Source organism: Mustela nigripes, chromosome 14 (assembly GCF_022355385.1).
Source record: "Mustela nigripes isolate SB6536 chromosome 14, MUSNIG.SB6536, whole genome shotgun sequence".
Taxonomy (NCBI): domain Eukaryota; kingdom Metazoa; phylum Chordata; class Mammalia; order Carnivora; family Mustelidae; genus Mustela; species Mustela nigripes.
The window spans coordinates 36,566,247-36,574,894 of record NC_081570.1 but is presented as its reverse complement, the minus strand read 5'-3'; the positions used below and the strand labels follow the sequence as shown (position 1 = coordinate 36,574,894).

Here is an 8,648-nt window from a genome sequence, read left to right as displayed (position 1 = left end):
CAAAGAAAGTTGGTAATCACTGAATGCCATGGAGACTTTGACCCATTACTCTTACACAATCTCCATCCACAATTCAGTATCAGTGGGTGTTCCCTAGCTCAGGGTATTCTTGTGAGTTCTTCATTTTGTGAGTATGACTTTACAGAATTAGATTTTCTCACATGTAATTTTCAAGTGTTGTCTAAGTCAAAGACAGGATGGACTCAAAAATTGTGGTTGCACACAATCTCAAACCAGCCTTTTTTACTCAACTCCCCATTCTGCCTCCACACGGCACCATTGACTACATTCCATGGGTTTCCGTACTCAGCTTCCTGCATGCCTCAAATATTTCAGCCATACACAGGAAAGTTTCCTACAGTCTCTTAGGGGCTTCATAAAGAACTTGACTTATCTGTGTTATTATTTTCACCAACCAAATGAATTATTGACTCTATGGTACTGGTCATGTACACTTGACAATTTTCCCAGGTGTCCAAACACTACGTATGATCTGGGCTCTATATACCTTAATATGACACTTAGAGTCCAGACATCCAAATGGGCAAATATATAAAAATGAGAACATTAAATTGCATTTGGGAGAAAATCCAATCTGTTGTATATATATGACACTTGGCATTTGAACGTTACCTGGTGTGTAAAATGTAAAGCACATGTGAAGTAGCTGTTCAGTAGGATAACTATTGTCCAGCGTGGCTGCTGTGAAATCCTCCAGTGCTGCTGAGAGTGTCCTATAATTAGTAACTGCAGGAAATGTTGTAAGCAGTTACTAGAAAACCATTTTTTTTTCCAAATTCAGAAATCTGACAATCCTTCACATACAGAGTGAATGAACCCAATTTCACACAACATCTTTAAGCAAATTGTGCTTCCAGATACTGGCTCCAGGATTTGCTTCTCCCTGGGATTGAGTCCGTCCTCCTAGACATTGGTGCAAGTCATGTGGCTGCCAGTAGAGACAGGAGAGGGCTAAACAGCTCAGTTCCTAGCTCAGAATTAATGGTTACTCATATTTTATTCCATTCAGGGTGGGATTCTTTTTCAGTTCAAGAGACATCATTCAGTTATAATACTGTCTATCAAGCCTGTCTCTGTGTGCCAAGTCCTCTGCTATGAGATGGCTTAGTGCCCTTGGCTCCAGGAGTTCACAGTCAAGAAACAAATGCCTCCACTTGAAAAAGACCTTCCTTCTTTCCTTCCTTCCTTCTTTCCTTTCTTCCTTTCTTTCATTCATTTCCTAATTGACCCCTCTGTAGGAAGCTCCATTTTCCTGGCACTGTCCTACTCTGGAAAGTGATATGTCCTTGAGTAAAGTATTAGGGTGATGTACAGGAATGAAGAGGCACAGTGAGCAGGGGTGGGAGTAAAGGCAAGCTGGCATTGCCCTTAGCCTTGAGCATGTGGCAGGCAGAGGTGGAGGGAGGGCATTCTCTGGGATCTCCTCAGCAGGAGCTGAGCTGGGAGGAGGGGAGTTGAACAGGTGACAAGTGAGCCAACAACCTAGAGAGGACTTTGATATCAGCTGAGGCATGTGGATATGTTGTACCTATGATGGAGGGCATAGGAGGCTCAGAGCTGGGCCAGGGCATCAGAAGAGGGAATGGAGGCAGGAGACAGAAAAGTCTATGTGGGGAGGTTGAGGAAGGGCAGCAGAGACATTTCTGCAGTAGAATTGGAAAGCTACAGCAGCTTGTTGACTGAGGGACCGAGGAAGATGGTGCAGCAGGACGAGTGTCACTAAGGCTCTGCCCCTGCAGAAGCTTCCCTTGTCGCCATTCTGAGTTCCTTACCCAACTCCCTTGTCCTTTCTCTGAGGATCTGGACCCCTGTGTACTCCAGATGGCTAGGGCCTGAAGGATGGCCCTGTGGTGCCCTATCCTGCTCTTCACATTGTGAAACCTGAAATGGCATGAGCAGAGAGTGAACAACTTAATAATTAACTGTCTTACTGATCACTTGACTTGGTTCAAGGTGCTGACCTTCTTGTAACGGGATTTCAGGCCTGCTGAGAGCACAGATAGGAATAGGAGCTAATCCTGAAAGAGTGTAGGTTTTGTCAAAGGTCAAGGGAAGAGAGTGAAACAAGCAAGGCTAGGTAGGCATAAAGATGTGTGTGTGTCTTGAGGAAAATGGATCCAGGCTGGGCCCATGCAGGAGGACCCTGAATGTGCTGTTCCTGGCAGGAGGTTTGATGCCACTTCTCATTTCCTTTTCCTTCCCTGACCCAGGAACTGCATCGGGAAACAGTTTGCATGAATGAGATGAAGGTAGCGGTGACCCTAACCCTGCTCTGCTTTGAGTTGGCACCAGATCCTTTCAGGGTCCCTGTTCCCACTCCAAGAATTGTGTTGATGTCCAAGAATGGGATCCACTTGCATCTCAGGAACCTCCTCTAACCCTTGTGGGGACAAGGATGAGCCCCAAGGCCGCCTGCCTGCCTCGTGTCTTCCTGTCAGTCTCTCCTGTCTGCTGTCCTCTGCCCATTTCCTCCTTTCACTCTGCCCACTGCCAGCCTCCTGCTCTCCTCCTCTTGTGCATCAGACTGTCTGTCCTTCTCCACCTCACCCTTCCCCAAACATCCTATTTACTTATCTGTTACCCTTCTCCTACCGCCTGAATCTGACCACCCACTGAACTTAATACCTGCCTGTTTCCCAGCCTGCCTGTCCTCTACATGTCTTTTTCTTTTTATGCCTATTTGATTGTCTCTATATTATTTCTGTGTGGTTGCTATAATAACGTATCATAGCCTTAGTGTCTTAGAATAAACCAGTCTGTTCTCTTATAGTTCTAGAGATCGAAGTCTAAAATGGATTTTGCTGGACCACAGCCAAGGTATTGGTGGTCACACTACCACTAGTCTCCAAGAAAGAATCCCTTTCTCTGCCTATTCCAGCATCAAGCTGCATTCTTTGTGATCTTTAGCTCCTGGAGCCTCCTTTTTCAAATCCAATAGCATCTTTCAATATCCTTCTGCTGCTGTCTTTATATCACCTTTTCTTCCATAAGGACTTTTGTGATTAGACAGGTGCACTCAGATAATACAGACGTATCTCAGCTTCCAGGACATGGACTCTTTGGGAGCCATGATTCAGTCTGCTTAATCCCTATGTGACTGCTGTGAGTCCATGTTTCCAGCTCTCTCCTGTTTTTTACCAGCATACCCATTTGTCATCACATACCCTCCTCTTCTTTCCTCCTCCCTCAAATAAATTTCTTAACGTTGCATGGAGTGTGTGTTTTCTCTTGGAGGAAGATAAATGGAAGAGAAAAGGGAAAAGGGGAGGAAAGATGGAGGAGACAGGAAGGGAGATAATAATCAGCTCTGTGATGCCAGCACCCCAGGAGGGCTGGATGTGTCCCATTGTCTCAGGCCATGGAGTGGTTGGCTTTCCAAGAGGTACTAGGAGGAACCCCTGTGGAGAAATGGATTGGCCAGTGGGACAGAATATCAGACCCCAGTCAGCAAACTACTGATGGCACCTGTCCCACAGGACCCCTTCCCAGTCCCTTGCTTCTCTCGTCAACCAACCCTGCCCCATTATGTGATTGCTTGGGTACTGGTCCTCCTGACCCTGGGCCCTGTTCTCAGGCCCTTTTTGCCCTTCTCCACCAGCCTCTCTCAACCCAGACATTATTGTTTCATTGGTTCTAAACACAGATTTTTCTCTTGTCCTACTCCCTGCCATTCTTAGCCCAGACCCTGTATGTCACACACAGGCTTCCCCAAGACCTCTGCCTATGGTGTAATTCCATATTCTGCCTTCCTGAAGGGGCTTCTTCCCCAGCTGGTGCCTGCATCCAGGACCTTCCTTTCAGCCCCTTGGCTGCCTAGGTTACTGGGCTAGTTCAGCCATGCTTTGAGAAGAGGCAGTGTAGATGTTTCATGTTTGACCAAGGGCAGGAAAATAAACTGGGAAAGTGCTAGACAGGAAGGTTGGCAAGATTCCCCAGCATCAGGTGGTGAAGAAGGGCAAGGGTTAGCCAAGCTCAGAGAGTTCAAGGCAATGGGAACTTGAAATTCTAGGTGGCCACCCATGGATAAACACAAGCTCTAACCACAGGATTATGTTGAGGATAAAGAATGTGACTAAGAAGTGGTCTTCTGGCTGCTGCCTGCTGGCTCTAGGCAAAGGAAAAAACCTAGGGTGAGTTCACACTCATATACATGACTCCCATGACACATATATGTGCAACTACACGTGTGTGTAACACTCACACACTCTACACTCTACCACGCATGTGCACAACAAAGGCCTGGGGTTGTAGGAGGCAACAGGGTATGTTTAACCAACTGAGGTACTCAAGCGCCCACAACAGGGTATGTTTGGAGGGCTGGAAGGATTAAGTGGAGTTCATTTTGGTGCCCATTAGTCAGCTGCCTTGGTCCTCCCCTCCCGTGTGGAGCCTCCCCCTTCTGTCAAGCTCTGGAGTTCTCAGCTCCATTTCCCAGCAACATAAACTCTCAAAGAGATAGTCAATACACCTATGGAGTCTTGGTCAAAAGAGGTCAAAGTCAGAAGGGCTCAGTGCAAGCTATTTTCTGATGAGCATCTTGGCAGTTTCCTTCTTCTGACACTGAAATACGGTAAGTCCTGCCTCATAGGTCTCTTGACAATCCAGAGATGAGGGAAGTAACAAGTCTTAGACTTGGGTGCCACCCATGGGCTACAAGTGGTTATGACCTCTGGTTCTGCCCTCAGATGATGACTATTGATATATTCCTCTGCTTCTATGGAGAAAGGTCTATCCAGGGCCAGGACAGAGAAGGAAGTTGGTGGCATGGATGACACCCTGGCTGAGACCTCTGCATCCCAGCCTCAGGTGGGCAAGGAGGTCTGGGTCTTGACAGGGCTTTTCAGGAGTGAGCAGGTGGCCCATAGCCAACCTTCCCAGGCTGTGGTCTTTTTCTAAGAGGGGAAGCATCAATAGCAGGAAGGATGTGTCTCCAGATGGTACATCCCCAGGGCAACATATAGACATCCCCAAGTCCCAGGGCTAGAATTCCCCTCACTTATCAGGCCCCTTATTCTCCAGTGTCCTCCCCTTCACTGTTGTCTAATTCCTGGATTAGAACCTGCTAATGGCCTTATACCTAGGACCATAGAGATACATGGGACCCCAGGCATCAGGCAGCTGCTGCAGGGAGTACTGAAGAAGACTCTCTAATTCATCACATGGCCCCAGCCTGAGGCCCTTCCTCAAAGTCACTCTTTGCACCTTTGTACCTCACCTGCCTCAAGGCTTAATTCAAGCACTGTGTCTTCCAGGAAATCCCCCTTAAATGCCACTCTGCCACCTTCTTCAGCAAAAGCCTGAACACCCAGAGCACCAGGTGACAATGGCATAGATGCTGCCAATGGCAGGAATGCAAGAGAGACCTGTCTCAAGAGGGGCAGAAGATAAACCTGAGAAACCATATTCCATATTCCATATTCCTTGATTTCAGTGGTGGTTATCTGGGAATTTGTTTTAGGAATTGACAGTCCTATACATTTTTTGTTTATGCAATTTTACCACATGTCTGTTATATTACACACATGCACAGACAGTTAAGAAGAGCAATACATCTCAATGAAGGGCCAAGCCCCCAAAGCCATCCTTCTTTCATGTGGAGTGAATGAGGGCCTGATCATAATCATAAAGCCAAAGAGACCCAGCTTCCATTGTGTTCATTGTGTCACACGGCTGGCCTGTAAGTTTCTGCTACATTCTAGAAAGACTGCCAATTATGTGAGATAAAGGAAGATTCTAGCAGCAAAGAGGTGCTCACCATATGTTTGTTGAATGAATGGTTGAGCTCTAGAGTACATGCATACTAAGCATTTCCAGACACACATGTTTGCATGGCACTGCCCTCCAGGTGATTGTTTATGTGGGTGCCTTCTCCCCATGTAAATTACAAGCCTCTCAAAGATAGGGAGCCACAACTACTCTACAATCCAGCCTGGAGAGGGCAGTGTCTGGGCTGTCTGGGACCCTCTTCTCAGCAAAGCTACTACCCAGAGCCTGGGCGCAGCGACTTCAGTCGGAGGTGGATGCCATTCTTGGAGCGCAGGATCAGCTGGGGCATCTTGATGGGGGGCCACAAGGGGTCCAGGGAGAACTCAAAGCGGAGCAAGCAGAGGGCCGTGACCACCTTCATCTCATTCATGGCAAACTGCTGCCCAATGCAGTTCCTACAGTGAGTAGCACAAGGTGGCATCAGACTGTGGTGTGTCCAGAGTGAGAAAATCCAGTGTTCTTAGTGGCCAAGAAAAACCAGTGGCTTAGAAAAACCAATAACTATTTGTGGATAAATAATTGGCTGATTGGTTGATTGACTTGGGGCTTCAGAAACAGATCTTGGGAACACAGTGAGGGCCCCAGACTGAGTAGATTCACATTGGGAATTCTGGTTTGGGGGCCTCCTCTTGGAATGACTCAGCCAGCCCACCACTTGCCAGGGACATGATTATGCTAACAGCAAGAAGAAGGTCCCTGGAACTTACCCTACTTCAAGATCATCAAAAACCCAACGGCGGCCCCTTTGTCACGGAGTTCCCAAAATGATGCTTTCCCCACAAAATCCTCCATTCTCCCCTCCCATTCCTGGGGCCCTGGGGATTTTGGTCCACTCCTTACCTGGGCCCAGCAGAGAAGGGCATGAAGGCGAAGGGGTGGCGTGTGGCCACATTCTCAGGGGAAAAGCGCAGCGGGTCAAAGACCTGAGAGGACAAGCCTTGCTTAAATACATGCCAGGTCCTGGGGAGAGTGACCTCCATAGCCTCCCACCCCACCTGACCTCCAGACCCAGGGATGTAGTACCTCAGGGTCAGGCCACACAGCGCTGTTCCTATGGAGGGCATAGATGTGCAGAGAGATCAGGCTGCCTGTGGGCAGAACAAAGGCCTGGTAGCTGGGTGGTCCTGAGAGAGCTTCAGCTACCTCCTCACAGGGCCAGACTTCCCTGGTATCCTTCTAACTGGACACCAGCCCCTGCCTGAGCACTGCCATTGAGGGAGGGTTCATGACCACCCTCAAGACATCAAAGTGCTTTTGACCATCATCATATCTACTTCCTCTGGCCCCAGCATTGGACACAGCAACTAACATAGACATTTGTGGAATGGGGAGAGAAAAAAGAACTGAAGCTACCTTGTTGTGAGGTAGGACAGGCAAGGTCTATTACAACACTTGTGCTTTCAAATAACTGAAAGAAAGTTACTATTCCTGACATTATGCTATTAATAGTAACATCCACCATTCATTGGGTGCACGTTGTATGCCAGATACAGAGTTAAACCTCCTTACAAAGCTACCACATACAGTTGTATAGGTTGTGCAATGAGCGTCATCATAGTCTATGTGAATGGTGCCTCCTGGAGTTGTTCAGGTCACAACCTACATGGCGGTACATGACAGCCCTGAAGAATATTGTCTCTTTAATCCTGAAAACAACCTTGTCAAGCAAAGACTCTTCTTGTCCCCATTTTATAAAAGAGGAAACAGAAGCTCAAGGTAGAGGGATTTACCCATACATTGTAGAACCAGGATTGGGACCCAGACCAAACACAAAGCCTGAGTTCTTCCCCACTTGTGCTAAGATTTGACCAAAGGCACAGAGTCTGTCAGAGAAGCATCCACAAGGACTCCTGTTCCACCCCCAAGTCCACTCCAACTCACCTTCAGGTAGGGAGCGGCCATCCACAAAGTTGACAGGCTTGCTGAGCTGGCGGTACACCTGGGGCACGGGTGGGTAGAGGCGGAAGCTTTCCTTGATGCACATGGTCAAGTAGGTCATTTTCCCCAGATCATCCCTGCCAGCAATACAACCAGACCTGACTGGAGATGGGAAGCAAGGGGCTTCCACGGGAAGGCAGTTTCCAGACCCACCTTCCCCTCTTACCGCCATCACACATCCAATAATGGGAGGGACACAAGTGCTTCAAGTGCCCAGACCAGATTAAACATGGGGTAGCCACTCCGATCCAGGGGTTCTGGCTCCTGGCTCTTTTCTCCATCTCTCCCTCATCTCTACTGCTAGGAAGGGAACCACAGGACCCTAGAGCTGTATGTGCACCCAGCCATCAAGACAAAGTCACTCCTGTGTCGTAAGGTCCCATAGAAGCCCCACGAGGGACAATTTAGGTTCCACTTAGTTTCCCCTGTGGAACTAAGGTGGAAAAAAATATACACTGATATACACTGGTTGAATGAAGTTGTAAGTGCATGAACAGCAACAAGCTCAGGTAAAAATCAAAAATTATGTATCTTTTTTCTCCTTTGCCAACAGGAAGCTCAGTCTGAAATGTGGCCCAATCAGGACTACTGCACAGCACTTTGTTACAGAATCCCAAACCCTAAGGCTTCTCCACCTAGTCTTCAATTTTTTTTTTTTTAGATATACTTGACTGTATGAAAACTGGGAACTTGTGCACTACTGGGTATTTACCCTAAAGATACAAACGTAGTGATCCTAAGGGGCACGTGCACCCGAATGTTTATAGCAGCAATGTCCACAATAGCCAAACTATGGAAAGAACCTAGATGTCCATCAACAGATGAATGGATCAAGAAGATGTGGTATATATACACAATGGAATACTATGCAGCCATCAAAAGAAATGAAATCTTGCCATTTGCGACAACATGGATGGAACTAG

General features: G+C 47.5%; 2 protein-coding genes across 2 annotated transcripts in view; one reads left to right on the top strand and one right to left on the bottom strand.

The window, feature by feature from the left end:
* Positions 1 to 2,652, top strand: part of LOC132000827 (cytochrome P450 4A11-like) — a 62,677-nt gene extending 60,025 nt beyond the window's left edge. Inside the window, 3 exon segments of the mRNA XM_059374645.1 lie at positions 2,232 to 2,251; positions 2,254 to 2,393; positions 2,395 to 2,652. Of these exon segments, the coding sequence (XP_059230628.1) occupies positions 2,232 to 2,251; positions 2,254 to 2,393; positions 2,395 to 2,637 (403 nt within the window). The 3' untranslated portion in view covers positions 2,638 to 2,652.
* Positions 2,653 to 5,574: 2,922 nt separating this feature from the next.
* The window catches only part of LOC132000828 (cytochrome P450 4B1), a 20,457-nt gene continuing 17,383 nt past the window's right edge, over positions 5,575 to 8,648 (bottom strand). Inside the window, exons 9-12 of the mRNA XM_059374646.1 lie at positions 7,669 to 7,802; positions 6,811 to 6,875; positions 6,628 to 6,710; positions 5,575 to 6,182 (exon numbers count right to left, since the gene is read on the bottom strand). Coding sequence (XP_059230629.1) covers positions 6,002 to 6,182; positions 6,628 to 6,710; positions 6,811 to 6,875; positions 7,669 to 7,802 — 463 coding nt within the window. The 3' untranslated portion in view covers positions 5,575 to 6,001. The remainder of the gene's footprint in view (positions 6,183 to 6,627; positions 6,711 to 6,810; positions 6,876 to 7,668; positions 7,803 to 8,648) is intronic.